The sequence below is a fragment of the Stegostoma tigrinum genome, chromosome 3, assembly GCF_030684315.1.
Source record: "Stegostoma tigrinum isolate sSteTig4 chromosome 3, sSteTig4.hap1, whole genome shotgun sequence".
Classification (NCBI taxonomy): domain Eukaryota; kingdom Metazoa; phylum Chordata; class Chondrichthyes; order Orectolobiformes; family Stegostomatidae; genus Stegostoma; species Stegostoma tigrinum.
In genome coordinates, this window is record NC_081356.1 from 80264835 (window position 1) to 80289269 (window position 24435).

The 24435-nt window shown below is 41.0% G+C and overlaps 1 protein-coding gene across 5 annotated transcripts in view; it reads left to right on the forward strand.

Annotated features, from left to right (window-relative positions):
- Positions 1–24435, forward strand: part of tmem232 (transmembrane protein 232) — a 132964-nt gene that overhangs the window by 42923 nt on the left and 65606 nt on the right. For 4 of the 5 annotated variants that reach the window (XM_059644700.1, XM_048526942.2, XM_048526943.2 and 1 more), the window contains 4 exons: positions 6016–6127; positions 12451–12556; positions 14478–14635; positions 16808–16907. In XM_059644700.1, the coding sequence (XP_059500683.1) occupies positions 6016–6127; positions 12451–12556; positions 14478–14635; positions 16808–16907 (476 nt within the window). Of the gene's footprint in view, positions 1–6015; positions 6128–12450; positions 12557–14477; positions 14636–16807; positions 16908–24435 lie in introns of those variants that run through there. The other variant, XM_048526946.2, reaches the window with a different exon arrangement.

Here is a 24435-nt window from a genome sequence, read left to right on the forward strand (position 1 = left end):
TGTCGGGTGTGTGTGTGTGGGTTTGTGTGTGTGTGTGTGCATGCTTTTGTGGGTTTGTTTGTGTGCGTGCATGCGTTTGTGTGGTGTGTGTGCGCGTGCACGTGTTTGTGTGGTGTGTGTGTGCGCGCGCGTTTGTGTGATGTGTCTGTGTGTGTGCACTTGCGTGTGCGCGTTTGTGTGGTGTGTGTGTGTGTGTGTGCGTACGTGCGTGCATTTGTGTGGTGTGTGTGTGCCTGCTTGCGCGCATTTGTGTGGTGTGTGTGTGCGTGAGTGTGCGCGTTTGTGTGGTGTGTGTGTGCGTACGTGCGCGCGTTTGTGTGATGTGTGTGTGTGTGCGTGCGCGCGTTTGTGTGGTGTGTCTGTGTGTGTGCGTGTGCACGTTTGTGTGATGTGTGTGTGTGCGCGTGTTTGTGTGGTGTGTGTGTGCGTGAGTGCGCGCGTTTGTGTGGTGTGTGTGTGCGTGAGCGCGCGCGTTTGTGTGTGTGTGTGCATGCGTGCGCGCGTGTGTGTGTGTGTGTGTGCGCGCGCTCACGTGCGGCTTACATGTTTGGGGCTATTGGCCACTAGTTGTGTGCTCAGGTTAGCTCACCATCAGCCATGACGGTCACAGTCTAGTCTGTTGTTGGCTCTTGTTCATTTCAAGATCACAATCTCTGCAGTGGAAAATCCGTTGTTTTTAAAAAAGGTACACATTCAAAGACAATGGATACTCGAAAAACTGAGTCAGAAGATCCCTATTACATGAACAACACCAGGTCGATACTGCACACCCCGACATATTCATCCCTCCTACATTCATCAAGAACACACCTGAACTGACCACAAGACTCCTGCAACCACTGGGCATCAGAGAACACAAACCCACTTCAACCCTATGCCAATTGCTAACCCAAACGAAAGACCTGCTACCCACTGTGGACAGGACCAATGTTATATACAAGATTCCCTGCAAAGACTCTGACAAACATTTCATTGGATAGACAGGAAGGAAATTAACTACAAGAGTACATGAACATCAACTGGCAACAAAAAAGACATGACCAATACTCACTCATCTCTATCGACATGGTTAAGGAAAACCACCAGTTCAGTCGGGACAACACCAGGATCCTGGGACAGGCGAAGCAGAGACAAGCACAGGAATTCCTTAGAGGCCTGGTCCTCCACTAAGAAAACCATCAATAAACACGTAGAGCTAGACCCCATGTATACTCCATTGCGAAAGAAAACCAGAAGTGACGTAACCCAGCTCAACGGACACCATAGTTTAAATAACAGGCTGGAAAACACAACAGTGCTTCATCTGAGGCTGTACCAATGATGTTATCCAGCAGAGTAATGATACATCTGTGGGACAACGAACCAGCTAGGCAAGCCAACCAACCACAACATCCCTAAAGCGAGTGACAAATCTACTCAAAAACCTTAGAGATCGTCACATAGTCTGTGACAGTGTGTAACAAGTCAAAATTGCTGAATTTTTATTTTTAAAATGACTAGTTACTGGCACAAAAGCAGTAAAGCAAGTTATTGATGTTATAAGTATTACACTGACAGTTTACACCTTTTTAGAAGACTTTAAGGTGTATTTCTGATCCAAACCAATAATTCTTCTGTAATTATCAATGCGAAGATCTGCAGTGATGATTATATGTGGATAAGGTCATAAGATGTAGGTGCAAAAGCGGACCATTCACCCCATCAGGTCTCCTCTGCCATTCAATGAGACCATGGTTGATTGGATAATCTTCAACTCTATTTTGCTGCCATTTTCCCCATGACACATAATTCCCTAATGATTGAAAATCTATCTCAGTCTTCAGTATACGTAATGGCCTAGACTCTACAGCCCTCTGCAGTGAAGAATTCCACATATTTGCTAACCTCTGAGAGAAGAAATTTATCCTCATCTCTGCTTCAAATTGGCCAGTTCTTATCCTGAGGTTATGCCCTCTGATTCTAGGCTCTCCTATGAATGAGACACAATCTTTCTGCATCTATCCTGTCAAGCCCCCTAAAGAGCGTATACCTTTTAGTAAGGTTATGTTTTATTCTTCCAAATGCCAATGAGTACGGACCCAGTCTACTCAACCTCTCTTTCTAAGCCAGTCCCTCCATACCTGATCACCCTAGTGAATCCTGTTTGGACTGTGTCCAAAATTAACATGTCTTTCCTTAGATAAGGGACCAAAAACTGTTCAAGGCATACCGGTACAATTTGACTGGTGCCTTTTATAGTTTTAACAAGACTTACCTATTTTTATACTTTATTTCCTTTGAAATTAAAGTCAACGTTCCATTTGCCTTCACTATTGCCCACTGAGCTTAAATGCTAGCTTTTTGTGACTCATACACGAGTACTCCCAAATCCCTTTGTGCTATTGCATTTTTTAGCCATTCTCCATTTAAATAATATTCATCCCTACTATTCTTCTTGCCAAAGTGCGCAACTACACATTTTTCCATATCATGTTCCATCTGCCAAGTTGCCCACTCACTCAACCTTTCAACATCCCTCTATAAACTCTGTCTGTCATCCTCAGCACTTACTCTCCAACCTGTTTTTGTGTCATCTGCAAACTTGGCAATATGACAATCACTTTCCTTATCTAAGTTATTAATAAATATAAATAATTGTGGCCCCAGCACTCCATCACATGGTACTCCATTCAACACAGGTTTCATTTCTGAAAATGTCCCCAGTAACTAACTCTCTATCTTCAGTTTCTATAGGAATGGTAGCACAGATTTGTTGGGCTGAATGGCCTATTCCTGTTCATATTTGTGAAGCTCAAGATCCCATATGCATGCTAAATGCTAACTCAAAGGGTATTTCAACCTTTAACGATCTATGCATATTAAACCCCCCTCTCTCTGTCCCTACACTGTTTAGAATTGTTCTATTTAGTCAATGTTGCCTCTCCTAATCACCCCGCTCATGATGCATCACATCACATTTCAGTATTGAATTCTACCTCCCCATGTTCGACCATTCAGAGTGACATGGTGGCTCAGTGGTTAGTACTGCTGCCTCACAGTGTGAATAACCCAGGTTTGATTCCAGACGTGGGTGACTGTCTATATGGAGTTTGCACATGCTACCAGTGTCTGCGTGGGTTCCCTCTGGGTGCTCCGGTTTCCTCTTAAAGTCTAAAGATGTGTGGGTTAGGTGAATTGGCTGTGGTAAATTGCCCGCAGAATCCAGGGATGTGTGGTTTAGGTGGATTAGGCATGGGAGGTGAGGTGGCTCTGGATGGTATGTTCTTTAGAGTGTTGGTGTGCATTTGGGCTGAATGGCCTGTTTCCACAGGATAGTGATTCTATGATAAACAATTTACCCACTTTTTTTCATTGCCTCCATGAATGTATGACACCATCTGTCTTTTATAACTTAGCCAGTTCTCTATCCATGTTAATATACTCTTCCAACATTATGTGCTGTTAGCTTTTTATGTAGCCTAACATGAAACCTTATTAAATGACTCCTGAAAATGTAATAAATTAAAACCCTGCTACCCCTTAATATATCCTGCTTGTTATCTCCTGATAAATTTGTTAGGAATGATTTCCTCTTTGATAAGCCATGCTGACTCTGCTTGAGCATTCTAATTACTTTGCTATTACATTCTTTTTAATAGATGCTAACATTGTACCCATAAATGATGTTAAGCTAACTGGTCTTCAGTTATCTGTTTTATTTTGTCTCCTTCCCTTTTTAAATAAAGGCGTTTCATTGGATTTTTTCCAATTGTAGAATCCCTAGAGTGCAGAAACAGGCTATTCGGCCTATTAAATCCATACTGACCCTCTGAAGAACATTCCACTCTGACCCACCCTATCCCTGTAATGTGCATTTCCTGTGGCTAAACCACCTAGTCTGCACATCCCTGGACACTTTGGCAATTTAGCATGGCCATTCTGCCTAGCCTGCTCATCAGTGGAGGAGTAAACCCACACAGACAGTCGGAGAATATGCAAATTCCACTCAGATAGTCACCCGAGGGTAGATTTGAACCCAGGCCCCTGGTGCTGTGAGATAGCTTGTTAACCACTGAGTCACCATGCCACCCTAAATTTCCAGAACTTTTCCCACACTTTTCCAGAATCTAAGTGTTGTTGGAAAATTGTTATCAGTGTCTCCACTATCTCTGTAGCCCACTTCTTTTAACATCCTAGGATACATCAATCAGGTCCATCGGTCATATTTGTCTTTAGCCCCATTCTTTTCCCTAGCACTTTTCTTACAGTGGTAGTTACTGCATTTGTTTCCTATCATCCGTTTGCCCCTTTGTGGAATGCTATTTGTGTCTTCTCTTTTCGTGATATTTGCAAAGTATTTATCCCAACTCCTTTGCTATTTCCTTGTTTGTCGTTATTATTTTTCCAGCCTCGTTCTCTAAGGGATTCATTCACCAGATTACTTATCTACTCACTATGATAAATTATACTGTAATATTTTACTAATTTCAAGAAATTCTTGCTGTATGAAAGAGGCAATGTTCCTGCTAACTGAACTGAACTTGGGTCTTACAGGAGACCTGTATTGCCCACTGCATTACTATTAGTTACTTGCATTTTTGATTCCTAAGTAGAAATGAATAATAGACACATTAATTTGGTATGTGATTTCAGTGTGTATTTGGATGGTGTACATCTTCAAACTTGATCATTTACAAAATTTCATAGAGCCATAGACTCATACAGCATGGAAACAGACCCTTTGTTTCCTGCTCACTCTCTCTCTTTCCCATCCTCCCTACCATTCAGTAGCCACTCCCATGCATTAAAAGAATGAGACTCTTAAATACCTATCTGGCTATGACAGCTGATGATATAAAAAGGTTGTACGGACTCACAGACATTTACAACAGAGAATTTGACTCATCAATCAATAATGATTTGACTGCGCTCACCCTTTTTTCCAGCTTTTCCAGTGATTTCCAGACTCCCAATGCCCTCTGGGTGAAAGAAGTTCCCTTGGCTCTCCTTAGCCTTTTATCTCTTAGCTTAAATTTGTGCTACCTGTCATTGATCCCTTTACAAATAGATAAAACACCTTCCTATCCACCATACCTGTGTCCCTCATAATCTTATACACTTCTATGTGCTCTCCTCTCAACATTACCTATTCCCAGGAAAACAACCTGAGCCTATTCAATCTTTTCTCAGATCTCAGACCCTCCAGCCCAAGCATCCTGGTAAATCTCCTCTGCATCCTCTCTAGTGCAATAACATCCTTCCTATAATGTGGTGACCAGAATTGTATGCAATATGGTAGTTGTGGTTGAACCAGAAATTAATACAGTTCCAGAACAACCACCTTGTTCCTGTGTTCTGTGACTTGACTAATAAAGACAAGTATCCCTAGTGGCTTCTTAATCACCGTATCTACCTGCCCTGCTTTATTTAGGAATCTGTGGATGCACACACTGTGGTCCTTCTGATCTCTAGTACTTTCCAAGGTCCTACCATTCATAATGTAATCCCTTGCTTTGGTGGCCCCCCCAGTTACATTACCAATTACTTTTCCAGATTGTATTCCATTTGGCCAGCCTACAAGTCATTTGGCATCCTCCTGCAGCTTGTGACTATCCGCTTCGCTATTTATTATCTTATCAATTTGATATCATCCTTGGACCTCAATCAAACTCCCAACATTTAAGTCCAAATCATTAATGTACACTATAAGTAGCAAGAGCCCTAGAACTAAGCCCTGTGAGACCCCACTTTGTGCAGCTCAGTCAGTTTTGGACCCACTGTGTTTTGGCCATGGATCCATGGGCTTCTACTTTCTTGACTGGTCTGTCAGTCTACCAGTCCTCTCCTTCCTTTGACTCACCTGCACTTGCTGGACTTATCCTGGTGTAACCACAGTAAATATTTTCATCTGCTGCATTCCTGTTGTCCTGGAGACCAGAAACACATTCATTACATCTAAATAAGTTGAAGAACACATTTTGCACATTATCCAGGTTTTGACATCCATTTCAAGGTATTACTATTTGCTTATTTCAGAAACCCTTTTGAAGTAACAGAACAGTTCATTCAGCAGTTTAATCATGCAAAAGAACAAAAGGAAAAGGAACAAGTGATTGATATGGCTCGAAAGATGCTTACCAGAAACAAGGTATTGGTATAGGATCTTTAAAGACACAAAAGAAACCATTTTTGGATGAAACATTTGCTTCACTGACCAATATGATCTTTGTTGAGCATGTTAACAGTAGAAAGTACTAATTGAAATCTCAGATGATAATGTCTATAGAGCATTTGTTCTCAGAGTGTTCATTGTCCACATGACCAGGGATGCATTTCAAAAGTACTTCTTGGCTCTGAAGCATTTTGGCAATCATAAAGTCTGTTTTTGTTTATTGTTTGTTCAGTATATTTTGGGCACACAGGTTTGGCCACCATTTACCTTTGTTTTTCCCCTTAAGAAGGTAGTGGTGAGCTTGGGGAATAGATATCCTCATAGGGAAAAGGTGGAAACTGTCCAAAAGTCAACATCCCACTGGAAAAGAGCTCTTCTCTATTATTAAATTAATTCAATCACCAATCAAACAAGTCACCAATTAACAAAGATCAAACATGCTCTCTTAGGGCAGAGTATCACAAAAGAGGAAACAAGGGAGGGAACTAAATCAGTGTTGGGGAGGGAAGTAATACACCACAGCCTCAAAAACCCACTTCATTTTTATTCCCCTTAATCAACGTATCCAGATTTGTAATGACATGCTTCATGAACAGATGGGACTTGAACCTAGGCCATAACCACTGTGATACAAGAGCTCCCGTGGAGCCCAGCTCTTTTTTTGGAACAAACCACCTAATCATCATTTCCATAAGTGAACATAAACAATGTCACTGCCCAGGGAATCTAACTCTCTCTCCTTCTGTACATCCACCACGAAATCACCCACTTCACAATTTAAAATACACATCAATTTACAAGCACTGTCCACCAGCAATCCTAAAATCAATGTGAAAACTGCCCAGATGTTCTGAAGTGATGTCTCATAGAATCCCTACAGTACAGATAACAGGCCATGTGGCCTATCAAGTCTGCACTGAAGAGCATCCCACCCAAGCGCACAGACACCTCCTCGCCCTATGCCCGTTACCCCGTACTTACCATGGCTAATCCATCTCGCTCAATGGCTGTCCTAAATTTTTCTGATGCTTCAGCTTTGATTCACATCTTTCTGCTGGCATTTAATGCATTTATGTGAGTGCAAGAAAGTTCAGGTTGAACTGTTGTTCCTTCTAGTGCTGAAAGATTGTTAATGCTTTATTGAAGGAAACTTGAGATTCCAAACATATACCAATTATTATGGACTAATCCCCTAACCAATCTGTAAAGAGTTTTTTGCATGTTTGACCTATGCCAGTGCAGTTTGTCATTTATAGTTCAGCTGATTTGCCAGTATTTTGTGCACCTTCTCAATATCGCAGTTTCTTTCACTTAAGCCATTGCTGAACAGACTTTCTGAATCAGTATGCATTAATATTATATTAAAGTTCTCACACAAGTCCTAAAATTCATTATTAGCAAATTCATCCCCGTTATCCATTTAGAATTTTTTTGTGATCTAAGGCCTGCACTGACGCACGTTTCCGTGATTTTGTCTGCTCTAGTCCATCTGTGCTAACTGTTTATCACCATGGATCTGCTAACTTATTCTTCGATGATTCCTGTCTGTGATATTCAGACACGATTAACTGTTGCCCATGGATTTCTGGGATTCATTTGTGATTGGCTATCATCTCAATCCTGTACTTTCCCTTGATTCAAGAATCTTATTAAAGATATGATCCTCCTCAAAATGTCTTTTGACACTTACAACCAGCCTCGCTTTGACCTTGAGGGTCAGTAATCATCCAGTTTTTTCATTATCTATGCCACTACGGAAGTCCTAACATGTCCTCTGCAGATACCTAGAAATTGTTGCCTTCTTGAGAAAATTTGTTAGGTGCAGCCATTTCTCAAAAAGTGAGTCATTACCACAAAACTGAATACTTGTCATCTGCGTGTGAGATAATTGCACAACTCAATAGTTTAAAACTTCAGCATAAAACCTGAAATTTCTAGATTGGATTTCTTTAGCTTTTTATTATAACCTTTCAAACTGCATGATTTATTCTTCCACGGACTGATTGCCTATGTTATTAAATTTATCAAACATTGACAGCACCTAGTAGACTTCAATCTTTTTTGTAAACTCTGTCCATAGATTATGTCAAAATCTCTCTAAACACTTTTCAGCATCCAGTTCTGTTACATTCTGTTCTGAAAATACTTTATTTCTAATGTTAATCCTTCCTTAGAGAGATTAGGCGAAAGCCATATTTTGATGCTTCTTGGCTGGAAAAGTGACCTGAGTTCATATTACCGTCTCATTCTTCCACTGCTCCAATGGCTCCAATTTGGAAAACACTGATGGCTAATCATTATTTGTGATCTTGAATCATTACTTAGTCATTTCACTTTAAAAATAAGCAGCACTTTTGCTTCTGTCAGAAGCAAGAATTATCTTCTTTCTTTTATCTTACCAGCTAAAAAGTTTGACATTCATCCTTTGCAATCATGTTTCATAAACCAGTATCCATATATTGAATTGGGCAGTGAAAGACTTTGAAAGATTAACAAAGGTTTTATTGTAAATCTGCAGTATAAGACAACCATCAATTTTTACCTTTCACCTTGTTGCCTCCCTGAAACCAGGGCCAAGATGTCTCTGAGTCCATGCAGAAAATTCTCAAAGAGGAGAGGGACCAGGAGGAAGTCATTTTACACATTGGAACTAATGACACAGGAGGAGGAAAAAAAAAGAGACATTTGGGAAAATAGGCAGAAATTTAAAAAGTAGGTCCTCAAGGGTAGTATTATCTGGATTACTCCCAGTGCCACGAGCGAGTGAGGGTCAGAATAGGAGGATAGAGCAAATGAATGCGTGGCTGAGGAGCTGAGGCAGGGGAGAAGGATTCACAGTTTTGAATCATTAGGGTTTTTTCTGGGATAGAAATGATCTGTATTAGAAGGATGGGTTGCATCTGAATTGGAAGGGGACTAATATACTGGTGGGGAGATTTGCTAGAGCTGCTCAGGAGGATTTAAATGAGTAAAGCGAAGGCGATGTGGGACCAGGGTAAATAGTGAGAAAAGAGATCAGATTGAGACTGGTGCAGTTGGGAAAAGGAATGAGTCAAACAGTCAAGGCAGGCAGAAACAAATCAGAGAACAAGTTGGGACTGATAAATGAAACTATTTAATTAAATGCAAGAGGCCTAACAGGTAAGGCAGATGAACTGAAGGCATGGTTGGGAACATGGGAGTGGGATGTCATAGCACTTACAGCAACATAGCTCAGGGATAGACAGAACTGTAGCTTAATGTTCCAGGGCATAATTGCTATAGGAAGGATATACAGGGGAGCAAGTTCTTACTATGTCAGGGTAGGGGAAATGGCGATTTGATTAGGAGTAACATTATGGCTGTAATTGGGATATTCAGGGGAGTATTTCCAGGCAAGTTATCTGGGTGGAACTGAGAAATAAGAAAGGAGTGATTACTCATTAGGATAGTACTATAGACCTTCCAATATTTAGCAGGAAATTGAGAAGCAAATTTGTAGGTAGATCTCAGTTATCTGAAAAAATGATAGGGTAGTAATGATAGGGGGTTTTAATATTCCAAACATGGACTGGGACTACCGTAGTGGTAAGGGCTTGAATGGAGAGGATTTCAAGTGTGTACAAGAAAATTTTCTGATTCAGTATAAGGATGTACCTACTAGAGAAGGAGCAAAACTTGACCTTCTTTTGAGAAATAAGGCAGGGCAGGTGACTGAGGTGTCATTGCAGGTGCAATTTGGGGCCAGTGATCCACATTTCTATTAGTTTTAAAATAGTGAAGGAAACGGATAAACTGAATCTAAAATTTAAAGTTCTAAATTGGAGGAAGGCTGATTTTGCTAGGTATTAGGCAAGAACTTTCAAAGGTTGACACTGTCGGAGGCAGATATTCACATGTAAAGGAATCACTGGAAAGTGGAAGCCTTCAAAAATGAGTCTACAGACAGTACATTTCTGTTAGGGTGAAGTCAAGGCTGGTAGGTGTACAGAATGCGATGAGTAGAGAAATTCAGGATTTGGTCAAAAAAGAAGGAAACATATGTCAGGTATATATAGCAGGGATCAAATGAACCCCTAGAAGAGTATAAAGGCAGTAGAAGGATATTTAAAAGAGAAATCAGGAGGGCAAAAAGGGCCACGAGAGAGATTTGGAAAAATTGATAAGGAGAATCCAAAGGGATTCTACAAATATGTTAAGGACAAAAGAGTAAATAAGGAGAGAATAGGACCCCTTAAAGATCAGCAAGGCTGCCTATGTGTGGAACTGCAGGAGATGGGAGAGATATTACATGAGTATTTTGCATTTGTATTTACTGTGGAGAAGGATATAGAGGATAGAGAATTTGGGGAAATAAACAGTTACATCTTGTACAATACCCATATTACAGAGGAGGAAGTGTTGCTGGACATCTTAAAATGCAAAAAAGTAGATAAACCCCAGAACCTGGAGGGTTGCCTTTTAGACTGGAGACCTGTGACCAGTGGTGTGCGGCAAGAATTGTTGCTGGGTCCACTGTTTTTCTTCATTTATATAAATGATTTGGATGTGAACATAGGAGGTATGGTTAGTAAGTTTGCAGATGACACCAAAATTGGAGGTGTCGTGGACAGTGAAGAAGGTTACCTCAGAATACAAACGGAACTTGGTTGGGTGGACCAATGGGCCGAAGAGGGGCAGATAGAATTTAATTTAGATAAATGTGAGGTGCTTAATTTTGGAAAGGCAAATCAGGGCAGAACTTATACACTTAATGGTTAGGTCCTGGGGATATTGCCGAACAGTTAGACTTTGGAGTGCAGGTTCATAGTTCCTTGAAAGTTGAGTCCCAGGTAGACAAGACAGTGAGGAGGGCACTCGCCTTTGGTGGGCTATTTTGAGCGTGATGGGGCACTTGGGTGTTTAAGGTCCTTGTGAAGATTTGTAGCTTGGTGAGTCATGGCAATTTTTAATTCTGACTATAGAATCATAATAGAACATAGAACAATACAGCGCAGAACAGGCCCTTTGGCCCTCGATGTTGCGCCGATCTGTGAACTAATCTAACCCCCTCCCCCTACACTACCCCATCATCATCCATATGCTTGTCCGAGGACTGTTTAAATGCTCCTAATGTGGCTGAGTTAACTACATTGGCAGGCAGGGCGTTCCATGCTGTTACCACTCTCTGAGTAAAGAACCTGCCTCTGACATCTGTCTTAAATCTATCACCCCTCAATTTATAGCTATGCTCCCTAAAGGGTTTGTGAAACTTTGCTTTAATGAAAGGGTAGCTTAGAAACAGAATCTGAAATAACTCCACAGAGGCTGGTATCTGGTCACTAAGTCAACCTTTATTTACACCTGGAGCATCCTTAACACTTATTTAGCTCCCTCAGAGTCAGCTCTCAGAGTGAACAGGATGACTGACACTGCTATTCTTATCTGTCAGCCAGGGCTCTCTGATTAGAGCTGTTAACCTGATCCAATCAGGGTACTCCTATTCTATGAATTCTTTTCACCTGGCTGACCTTCTTATGATCACTACTGGATCTTCATGTGGCAAGATGCAGACTCAAGTGACATATAACTTGGGCAGGGAGAAAGTATGCTGCAGATGCAGCTTGCTGGAGTGGAGAGTCACTCATGAGTTCTGTTGCAAAGGATTTGGATGAGGATTTTGAATATTGTAGGAACAGGTTGGTGAGTATACACACAGAAATGGTTGGCAAGCCTGCCTGAAATGTAGTGGTCACTTCAAGAAATATGGAGGTGTCTGTCACCAGCTTTACACGTGACTTTGGGCTGGCCCATATATCTAACATCGAAGTGGTGGCCAACTCTATGAGCATACTTGGGGATCCAACCTTGATGATGATCTGATAATCATATCTCAGTTTCAGTTGCAGCACAGGTAGAAGGCATGCATGTTTGAGTCTGCAGTGGTCTCTGCATGGTCTTTCTCTTCCAAATAGGGTTAATGAGGCTATCCTGATAGTGTTACACTTGCAAACTGCTTTTGATTTCTTTCTCTGTTCTAAAAATTGTAACCTCTATCAATTAAACAGGGAGGTTTATGTCAATTATTGAGCCAGAACTAACCTTAAAAAAATGGTCAATTTAGAGACTTCAGTAAATCTGATATTGAAAAATGCTAATACATGCTGATGATGTTGTTTAGAAAACTTTAATTGATTAACAACAAGCTCAGGAGAAACACTATTTCTTCTGGACTCGTGTGACCTCAGAATCATTTTCAGTGACACAGTTACAGAAGCAATATAAAATGCTGCAAATGCTGTAAAAGATAAGCTATTCTCATTAATTGTCTTCTACTTTAGCGGAAAGCTGGATTAAATACGATGGGTTCAGGGAACCATGTTAACCTACCATTAGCTTGGACAGAACTAGCTTTCCTGGTTCAGTGTAAGGAGAAAATACAAGAAGGTGAGTCTTTTTCATGTCATCATCAGAAGGTTAATGATAATTATTATGAAAATGCCCACAATATAAAGCATGCAGTATTATAGGTATAGTGCAGGGTAAAATTTGTACACACTGAAACAAAACTTCAATTGTTCACATCATTAAAAATCATTTGAATTTTTAACGTATCTTTGGGGCGGCATGGTGGCCCAATGCTTAGCACTGCAGCCTCACAGCGCCAGGGACCCAGGTTCAATTCTAGCCTCAGGCAACTGTCTGTATGGAGTTTGCACATTCTCTCTATGTCTGCGTGGGTTTCCTCCGGCTGCTCCAGTTTCCTCCCACAGTCCAAAGATGTGCAGGCTAGGTGGATCAGACATGCTAAATTGCCTGTAGTGTTCAGGGGTGTGTGGGTTATGGGGGATGAGTCTGGGTGGGATGCTTCCAGGGGTGGTATGGACTTGTTGGGCCGAAGGACCTATTTCCACACTGTAGGGAATCTAATCTAATATACAGGAAGGTTTGAAATTTTTTTGTAAATTCAGTTGTGTATCAGTGTAATTTTTAAAAATATAATTGAAAAAATAATTAAAGATGGTCATTATTAATGCTTTGCTGTGGAGAAAGTGTGTCACAATGCTTTCAAACATTTCAAAAAAAGTAGCTGTGATACCAATATAAATTGTAGCTAGATCAAAGAATGATTTTTCCTTACAGGACATTTTGTTTGTTAAGAATATCAGTTATGGATTTGTTAATTATTTTCAAGCTATTTATAATGCTAATATGCTGGAATATATATATAGAAAGGCTAAAATTCCAATGAGCTTTCTCCACAGTTACAAGTAAGACAGCATGCAAGATGTAACTGTCCGGCGTAAAGTTTTGGATCCAATTACAAGTGTCTAGGTTAAGTTATTAGCAAATTTGGGACATGTAATCTTGTATGAGTGTCATGTTGTATCCAACTGGTGAAAGGTGGAGTGGCACACTGGCACAAACAGTCTTCAGCTTTAATGGAGAATGTAGTTTAATGGTAGGGAAATTTTGCTACTTAACAGAATGAATGCAATGCAAATATTTTCCTTATGCAGGAATCTAAAACCAGTGGGCACAGCTAAATCATAAGAGCATGAGGAATTGGAATGGGAGTAGGCTGTTCAGCTCTTCAATCTTGCTCGGACATTCAACATGGCTGATCTAACAGGCCTCACATTCACTTCCCTGTCTTTTCTCCATAAACTTTGATTCCCCTACTGATCAAAAATCTGTTGCAGCCTTAAATATATATAAGGACTCCTCCACATAGCTGTCTGTGACAAGGAGTTCCAAAGACTAGCAACCCTCTAAGATTTTAAAAGGGTAAAATAATTTAAAATTGAAACGAAGAATTTTCTTTCTCTAAGAGGAATGTTACACTTTGCAATTATCTTCTGCAGACAGCAGTGAAGGCTGTGTCATTGAAATATTCAAGTTTGAATGAGACAGGCTTTTGATGTAAATTAGAATCAAGGGTTATGGTCAACAGGCAGGAAATTGGAGTTAAGGCCTCAAGCAGGTTGGGCATGATGTTATTGAATGGCAGAGCAAGGTTGAGGGAACCATAGAACCCATACCTGCTCCTATTTCTGAGCATATTAACAGAAGTCAAATGCCATGATACTGTCCCTGTACTTCTCCTTGACTTGGGGAAACAGGCAAATGGAAGATCCACCCAACAATCCAGACGTTTCTGCTTCCATTTTTCAATCTTCTTGGCTAAATTGGAATTTTGGGATTTTTGATGTTGTTACAATGTAATTCAAGTAAGATTACATTCTGGAAAAGTTGACTAAATTTAATGAAAAAGTATTTGAAAATAATATTTAATCAATTAGTTTGATTCTGGGTTCATGCTATATGATTCTGAATTAATTCATTTCTTTATTTTTCATTTCTCAAGAGGCTCTGGATATTCTCTTGATTTCTTTGGACCAAGCACCAATGCACCCAGACCAAATTCCTGTATTATTCTTTCTTGCGGAGTCTGTCTTGTACTGGATCTGTACTGATGCAGTAAAGCAGTCATATCTCTATGCTTGTGAAGTGAAGATAATAAAGGTACATGGTTCAATAAAATAATTACTTGGCCTTTATAAGTAGAGTGGTATAATAAGAAGAAAGTTTGAAGTTAAATATTTCATAAGGCTCGCGAGTTTTGAGAAAATTTGTAGTTCAGGTTGAGGTTCTGGATGTGAGTTTGCTCGCTGAGCTGGAAGGTTAATTTTCAGACGTTTCGCCACCATCAACAACAAACTGCCATTCCTAGATGTCACAGTAGAGTGAACAGTCAATGGGGAACTTCAAACCAGCGTCTACAGGAAAACAACACATAAAGGACCAAATACTGAACTACAGGAGCAACCATCCCAACACCGACAAACGATGCTGCATTAGAACATTATTCCAACGAGCCACCACACACTGCAGCACAGAGGAACTACGCAGAGCAGAAGAAAATCACCTATACAGCGTATTCAAAAAGAATGGGGACCCTATGAACACAGTCTGCTGATTTCTCAGCAATAAACCCAAACAGACAAAACGGGCTCAGAAACCATAACCACTCTCCCCTACATCAAAGACATTTCCGAAATGACTGCCAGACTAGTCGGACCTCTTGGCATCAGGGTAGCCCACAAACCCACCAACACACTAAAACAGCAGCTAATGAACTTAAAAGACCCTGTACAGACAACTAACAAAACGAACGTCTTCTACAAAATACCTTGCAAGAACTGTGACAAACGCTACATTGGACAAACTGGCAGAAAGCTAGCCACCAGGATACACGAACATCAACTAGCCACAAAACGACATGACCCACTATCACTCGTATCCTTACATACAGATGAGGAAGGACACACTTTGATTGGGACAACACATCCATCCTAGGACAAGCCAAACAGAGACACGCACGAGAATTCCTAGAAGCATGGCATTCCAACCGGAACTCCATCAACAAACACATTGATTTGGAGCCAATCTACCATCCCCTGAGAAAAAGAACAGGAAGTGACATCACCAGCCCAAGGAAACCTAACCAGATAAATAGAAAGTGGGACATAACACCAGCGCTTCGTTGGAGGCTCACTGATGATGTTACCTAGAATGGTGACGAAACGTCTGAAAACTAACCTTCCAGCTCAGCGAGCAAACTCACATCCAGATTTCATAAGGCTTTAGAGTTATATTTTTAAAATGAGTACATTGGTGTTCCTTTGAATTCTCCAGAATTCTATACATTTATACCCATATTCAGCTGCCTCCTGATAATCCATACAGCAGAATAGGTTATAAAATAATGGAGAGTGTGCAGTGGACCAGGAATTATGTATGTTCCATTATCTTCTGGCATTTTAAGTACTGTGGCAAAAACTGACTGTGGTATCTGACTTTACTATCTGGGAAGCATTCTGATAATGGATCACCCACATGTTATGGAACCAATCTGATTTTTAATTTCATTAATTCTCCTACAGTCAGTGATCTACTTTGTCAGATTACTGCCATGGAATCTAAACGAAAGTAGACACATCTAGGCTTCCAGTCAAAACTACAGTTGTCTCAACCAGGTTTTCTGACTTCATTCTTTACTTTACAGCTTTGAGTGTTTTGAAGAATTAGCTGTCACTGATGTGAAGTCTGAATAAATGTCTGTTTTTCAGTCTCCGATTTAAAAGCTTTAATTAACATTCATGAATTGGAGACTTTTCACTATTGAGTGTGCAGGAGTGAGACCTGTATTAGATTGTTAGAAGTATGCTTTCCCCTCCAAATGGCTCCTAACGTCACCAGTGCTGGATACAATACTGCAACGTGTCTCTTTCATGAGAGCAAACATTATTATATAAGTGAGTCTGCAAACAGCTTCATGGTAACTATTACTAGCTGCATGTAAAGGCACAGCAAAGCACTGGTAGAAATAATTGTCGTATTTGTACCATAATTTGGTTTAAGATCAACATTGGGATTGAATTGACAATTTATTAATGTGGTTGATTGCCAGAGATTATTATGTACGTGCATCTTGCTAGTTGGCATATCTGACACAGCACTCTAATGAAGATTATACAAAGGACATCTATAGTTGGCAATTTTTGATTTTTGGAAAAAAATCTTTTATTGAAAATATGGCATTCTGAAAGCCTTGCCTCTTGAAGATTTTTCTTATTATTCAAAAGCCCAACATGCAGTGTTTAATCTTACATAACATTTCTTTCTATTTAATAGCTTGGATTTTTAACAATTTTAAGATTGTTTATCTTCCACCTGACTGGACTTGTTCAAGCTTTTAAGGAATGTAAATTTCGCCTTCATACTTATTTAGAAGGTAAGCTCATGTTTTTAAAAAAGTCATATCATGCATGCAGGAATTACTTTTCATAAATGCATTTGAGTGAAACAACAATTATGCTGAATTGCTGCTTTTATAGATACCTAAAATACCATAAGCCAAACTCATCAAATGCAAGTTACCAAGGTGTCGAACTGGATGAAAAGGCTAGACCCTTAACGTCAGCTTTCCTGCTCCTCTGATGCTGCTTGGTCTGCTGTGTTTATCCAGCCTTGCTCTTTCAGATTCTCCAGCATCTGCAGTTCCTATTGTCTCATCACTTACAAGTTTCTTGTACAGATAAAAATGCATTTCTAGAAGGTACATCACTTTTTTTTTGCATGAGGACATGGCAGCCTCCATATCAAGTTCAATAATTGTACAACCTGAACACCTTCCCTTTACGCACCCCCACATCTCAGATCCATCATAGATTCATACAGCGCAGAAAAGGCACTTTGGCCCATTGTGTCTGCACAATCATAACTGATAGTAAAGGTGCACTAATCTCAATTTTCTGCAGTTGTCCCATGTCCTTGAAAGTTCTCATCCAAATATTTTTTAAAGGATGTAAGGTTTCCAGCATTCACTAGCTTCTAGTGCACTCCAGATTCCCACCACTTGCTGAGTGAAAAAATTGCTTTTTTCCCAAATTCCCTCTGAAACCCCTGCCCTTTACCCTAAAACTATGCCCTGTCATGATTGACCCCTCAACCAAGGGGTCCCTGCTCTCTATTCACCATGCCCTTGCCCCTCAATCTTATAAATCTCAATCATGTCCTCCCACCCTCAGTCTTATCTGCTCTAAAGAAAACAATCCAAGCCTGTCTAGTGTCTCTTTATAATGCAATTTCTCTACTCAGTAATGTCCTGGTGAACCTCCTCTGTACCTCCCTTTAGTACTATCAAATCCTTCCCGTAGTGGGGTAACCAAAACTGCACACACTACTGCAGTTGTGGCCTGACCAAAACTGTACAAATCCAACATTACTTGCTGTTATACTCTCTGCCACAAATAATGAAAGCAAGCGTACCATATGCCTTCTTAACTATCCTATTCATGTGCTCTGTTGACTTCACAAATCTGTGAATAGGATTGTGTCTTATTACTAAGCCAGTTTCTGATCCATTTTGCCAAGTTTCCCTCAATTTGATGTGCTTTAACCTTCTCACTCAGTGGGACCTCATCAAAAACTTTGCTAAAATCCATATAAACTAGTTCAATCGAATTTCCCTTACCCACACGCTTAATCACATTTTGAAGAAGTTCTGACAAATCTATTAGGCATGACTTCTATCTGACACAGCCATGCTGACTATCCCTAATTAACCCATGCCTTTCCAAGTGGCTACTTCAGAATTTCCATCAGTAGTTTCCCTGCCACTGACTTAAGACTCACCAGTTTGTAATTTCCTGATTCATCTCTACCACCCCTCTTAAAGAGTGAAACTACATTAGTCAACGTCCAGCCCTCTGTCACTTCACTTGTGGCCAGAGAGAAATTAAAAATTTATGTCAGAGCCTCTGCAATTTTCTGCCTTGCCTCCCACAGCAGCCTGAGATGTAATTTGTACAGGCTTGTCAAGACATAAGCCATCATAGCCAACATACATTCACCCATTCATATTCTTAATTATCACTGATCTAGCTTTTCCTCTTTGCTGGCTCACAGTAAACAATCCCTCTGTCTGCCTCTCTCTCTCTGGACTCCATCTCCGCCTATCTGCTCAACCTTCTGCCTCCCACCTCCTGTCATCAGCATAAGTACCACTTTGCCCTGGATGCTATTAGTTCTGAAGAAAGGTCACAGAACGCAAAAGATTAACTATGTTTCTGTCCTCAGACATTGTCAGTTTCTTCAGCAATTTCTGCTTTTGATTCAGATTTGCAGTTTTTTGTTTTAATTTAATATCCATACAAGCTTCTGTGGAGCAGTGCAATTGCATGTCAGAATGAGTACTGCAGCACCCAACAAGTTGGATACCTAAATACCCCTTTTGTATCTGGAAAACAGGTGCAATGCCAATGAATCTTGAGGCCAAGAACAATTTGCAGTCCAAAGGAACAAAAACAAACTAATCACAGTCCAGTACTGTGCATGAATTTTATAGCAAAAGAAAGTAGTCTTATTGGCTATTTTATTATGATGTCATGATATCATATTATGCCTAATTTGCCTAAGTTCTTCGAAGATGTAACGACTAAAGTGGATAATGGGATCCTGTAAATGCAGTATATCAGGACTTCCAGAAAGTACCTAATCAGGTATCACAGAAAAGGTTGATATGCAGAGATTATATATTTGCTCAGATAGGCAATTGACTAATCAATAGAAGACAGAGAGTCGGGATAAATGGATGGGAAAGTAAGTTCATAGAATACCTACAAAGCCGAAAGAGGCCATTTGACCCATCAGATTAGCACTGACCATCTGAAGAGCATTCTACCTGGATCCACGATCATAATCCCGCTTAGGATTTCTTTTATCCCTGGACAGTAAAGGACAATTTTTAGCACGGCCAATCCACCTAAATGGCACATTTTTGGACTATTGGAGGAAAACTGTGCAGACACAGGGAGAACATGCATGTGCCATGCAGACAGTTGTCCAAGGCTTGAATCAAACCCAGGTCCTTGGCACGGCCAGACAGCACTGCTAAGCACTGAGCCACTGTGCCACCCATTGCATTAAAGTCTTGGTTAGAAACCAGCAACATTGGTCAGTAGGAGGATTGTGACCATGACCTTAGCAATCTTATTCCCACACACTAACCGTCTGAGCTAATCAGCCAGCACACATTTATTGTGCTGAAGAAATTAGAAATTTACAAATGCATAGATGAATGGGCCAAAATGGGCTTCATCAAGGTGACTTCACTGTTACATCACCATAATTGATGAACTTCTATCAATGACGGACTTGTATTAAGATTGTCATTATGTAGAGCAACATTCCACTCACTTAAATTAACACTACTAATTGCATTCTTCAATTGCTGTATTAGATCAGAACCAGAAAATCAGTTTCCAGTTCTTGACCTTGAGTAACGTAGCCTGAGTTTTCCAGGGTAATTCAGTGTCAGGAAAGAAATTGATTGCAATCCAATAAGAAGTTTCATAGAAAGTGTGTGTTCCTTTACTGTGGATAATCAGTATGTTTTGAATGTGAGGAGCTGTGTTCTTTTCTATCCTTGCAGTGCATTTTCCAATTAAGTAATTCAACAGCAATAAAATCAGAAATTGCTGGAACATCTTAGCAGGTTTGGCAGCATCTATGGAGAAAAAGCAGAGATTAACATTTTAGGCCTTAAAGAAGAAGGGTCATTGGACCTGAAATATTAATTCTCCTTTTCTCCATAGGTACTGCCAGCCCTGCTGAGCTTTCATAGCAATTTCTGATTTTATTTCTGATTTCCAGCATCTGTAGCCATAGAGTCATAGAGCTTTACAGCATGGAAGCAGACCCTTTGGTCCAACCTGCCCATGCCGACCAGATGTCCTAAATAAATCTAGTGCCTTTAGCCAGCATTTGGCTCTTATCTGTCTAAATCTTTCCTAATCATATACCCATCAGATACCTATTAAATGTTGTAATTGTACCAGCCTCCACCGCTCCCTCTGGCAACTCATTCCATACAGGTACCATCCTCTGGGGGGGAAAAGGTGCCCTTTAGGTCTCTTTTAAATCTTTTCCCTCTCACCTTGAACATATGCCTTCCATATTTGGACTCTCCCACCCCAGGGAAAAGACCTTGGCTATTCACCCTATCCAGTCCCCTCATGATTTTATAAACATCTATATCACTCCTCAGCCTCTGATGCTCCAGGGAAAATAGCTCCAGGCTAATCAGCCTTTCCCTGTAGCTCAAACCCTCCAACCCTGGCAACATCCTTGTAAGTCTTTTCTGAACCCTGTCAAGTTTCACAACATTCTTCCTATAGCAGGGAGACCAGAAATGAAAGCAGTATTCTAAAAGTGGCCTAACCAATGTCCTGTACAGCTGCAACATGACCTCCTAATTCCCATGCTGAATGCACTGACCAATAAAGGCAAACGTACCAAACACCTCCTTTACTATTTTGCTTACCTGGGACTCGGTAAAGAAACAATGAATCTCCACTCTAAAGTCTCTTTGTTCGGCAATATCCCCAGGACCTTACCATTAAGTGTATAAGCCCTGCCCTGATTTGCCTTTCCAAAATGCAGCATGACATATTTATCTAAATTAAACTCCATCTACCACTCCTCAGCCCATCAACCCATCCGATCAAGGTCCTGTTGTACTCTGAGGTAACCGCTTTCACTGTCTGATACACCACCAATTTTGAGGTCACCTGCAAACTTACTAACCGTACCTCCTTTGTTCACATCAAATCATTTATATAAATGTCAAAAAGCTGTAGACTCAGCACCTTGCGACACACTGCTGGTCACAGGCCTCCAGTGTGAAAAGCTACCCTCCACCACGACCCTCTGTCTCCTCACTTTGAACCAGTTATGTATCCGAATAGCTAGATCTCCCTGTATTCCACGTGATCTGACCTTGCTAGCCAATTCTTTGGTTTATATTGTTTAAGATTTCAATGGCAAGCTTTTGTGACTTCAAAACGCTAGAAGATTTTTTATTCATTTACCCTGAATTAATGCTGCATCCTGCGTTCAGTCTCATGTGCACACACACATACACAATGTTTGGATATGTTAACAATCATTCACTTTATAGGTTGTAGTTACTTCAGATTCTGATTTGAGTTCCAGTCTTCTATGTTGTAGCCTGTGGTTTCTTGAATAGGTTTAATCATTTAAAATTGAAATGAAGATCTTTTAAGACCAAGCGTTCACAAGATTCTGAGGTTACTTGTTTGTTGAGTTTCTAAGTCCAGGATATTTTTGTTTCCCTGTTAACAGTTTATAGTTTGAATCCACAAAATAACTCAAGTGACCTAGGGCGGTCACCATTTCCAGCCATTTTTTTGCCAAATTTTACAATACAAATTTAGTTTGAAGTTCGGAATAGGACATGCCATTACTGGTCATGACATGTAATTGAAATCATCTCACGGAGGGGAGGAGGAGAATTTCATTGTGAGTTGCTTGTTTCCTCGTGCACTGATTAAGTTCTGCCCATCAATTCTTAGTCACCAAATATAAGGGCTTGTTAGTATTATGAATGTTTTACTGCACCAGCAAACTAGGGGTTGTGCATTGAAATAAGATGTTCAATGAATCTGGTTATTTAAGGGTTAACACCAGGGAGAATAATCATTGTCATCCTAGTAAGCCGCAAGAATTTAAAGTAATTGATTCAGAACAGAAATTTTGGACTACTATCAAATCAGCCTAGTTAGTCTTTTAAAGCCCTCCTTCCTAATTTCTGGGCATTAATTCTCTCCAATTTAGGAGACTAGCCTGATGTGGTTATATCTATCCAGATCCCTCTAGCCACAGATTAAGTTTTATAGTCAGTGTAGAAGAGGTTCTTCGACCCATTAACACTATGTCCGCCTATCTGCACTAACCCCATTTCCAACATTTGAACCATAGTCTTGAATGTTAACTTTATAAAAGTTGTGAGGTAGTCTATCTCTACTACCCTATCTGTCAGTGCATTCCAGATCCCTGATGCTGACTATCAGTCCAAACTCCTTGCATGCAGGGAAAGAAACTAGTTACATGCAGTTTCAAATGGACTTTACTTTGGAATGTCAGTTCAATGAAGAATACAGGGGGGTATGCCAGGAGCAACCTGGCATACCTAAAAGTGAATATAAGTTTGTTATTAATTTGCTATTGTTATTTGACGTAAGCTTTCTACTTTAGTATTGAGTTGGCGTTCAGATAAGTGGGGTATGGATGCTAGGGCAGTTGCTTGCTCCTCCTGCAGAATGTGGCAGTTGGGAGATGTGGCACACGTCTCCGCTGGCTACATCTGCGGGAAGTGCACCCAGCTACAGCTCCTTGAAAACCGTGTTAGGGAAATGGAGCTGGAGCTGGATGAACTACGGATCATTCGGGAGGCAGAGGGGGTAATTGAGAGGAGTTATCGGGAGTTGGTCACTCCTAAGGCTCAGGTCGAGGATAGATGGGTTACAGTTAGGGGGAGGAAAGGGGACAGACAGACAGTGCAGAGATCCCCTGTGGGCATTCCCCTCAGCAATAAGTATACCGTTTTGGATACTGCTGGGGGGGATGACCTACCAGAGGAAAGCCATAGTAGTCAGTTCTCTGGCACTGAGCCTGACACTGTGGCAAAGAAGGGAAGGGGGCAGAATAGAAAAGTACTCGTGGTAGGGGACTCGATAGTTAGGGGAATCGACAGGAGATTTTGTGGGCAAGATCGGGATTCCCGGAAGGTATGTTGCCTCCCTGGTGCCAGGGTCCGGGACGTCTCCGATCGGGTGTATAAAGTTCTAAAAGGGGAGGGCGAACAGCCAGAAATCGTGTTACATATTGGCACAAATGATATAGCCAGAAATAGGTTTGAGGATATAAAAAGTGATTTCAGGGAGTTAGGATGGAAGCTGCAGAGCAGGACGAACAGAGTAGTGTTCTCTGGTTTACTACCGGTGCCACGAGATAGTGAGGTGAGGAACAGGGAGCGGGCGCAGCTGAACACGTGGCTACGCAGCTGGTGTAGGAGGGAGGGCTTCAGATATGTTGATAATTGGGATGCCTTCTGGGGAAGGTGGGACCTGTACAAGAAGGACGGGTTGCATCTGAACTGGAAGGGGACCAATGTCCTGGGTGGAAGGTTTGCTCGAGTAGTTCGAGAGGGTTTAAACTAGTATGGCAGGGGGGTGGGAACCTGAGCTGTATACCAGAGGTGAGCGTTGATGCAGGTGAGGCAGTAGCAAGAGGTAGGCCAGCTAGTGGGAAGGGTTTTCCTGGGAAGGAACCAAGGGATCGGTTAAAGTGTGTTTGCTTTAATGCAAGGAGTATCAGGAATAAAAGTGATGAACTTAGAGCATGGATCAGTACCTGGTGCTATGATGTTGTGGCCATAACAGAGACATGGGTTTCTCATGGGCAGGAATGGTTGCTGGATGTTCCAGGGTTTAGAACATTTAAAAAGAATAGGGAGGGGGGAAAAAGAGGAGGGGGTGTAGCACTACTAATCAGAGAGGGTATCACAGCTACAGAAGCTTCCTTTGTCGAGGAAGATCTGCCTACTGAGTCAGTATGGGTGGAAATGAGGAACAGCAAGGGAGTAGTCACCTCGTTAGGGGTTTACTACAGGCCCCCCAATAGCAGCAGGGAGATTGAAGAAAGCATAGGTCGACAGATTTTGGAAAAGTGTGCACGCAGTAGGGTTGTTGTAATGGGTGACTTTAACTTTCCTAATATTGATTGGAACCTCCTTAGAGCAGAAGATTTGAATGGAGCTGTTTTTGTAAGGTGTGTTCAGGAGGGTTTCCTAACGCAGTACGTTGACAGGCCGACGAGGGGAGAGGCCATTCTAGACTTGGTGCTCGGAAACGAGCCGGGGCAGGTATCAGATCTTGTGGTGGGAGAGCATTTTGGTG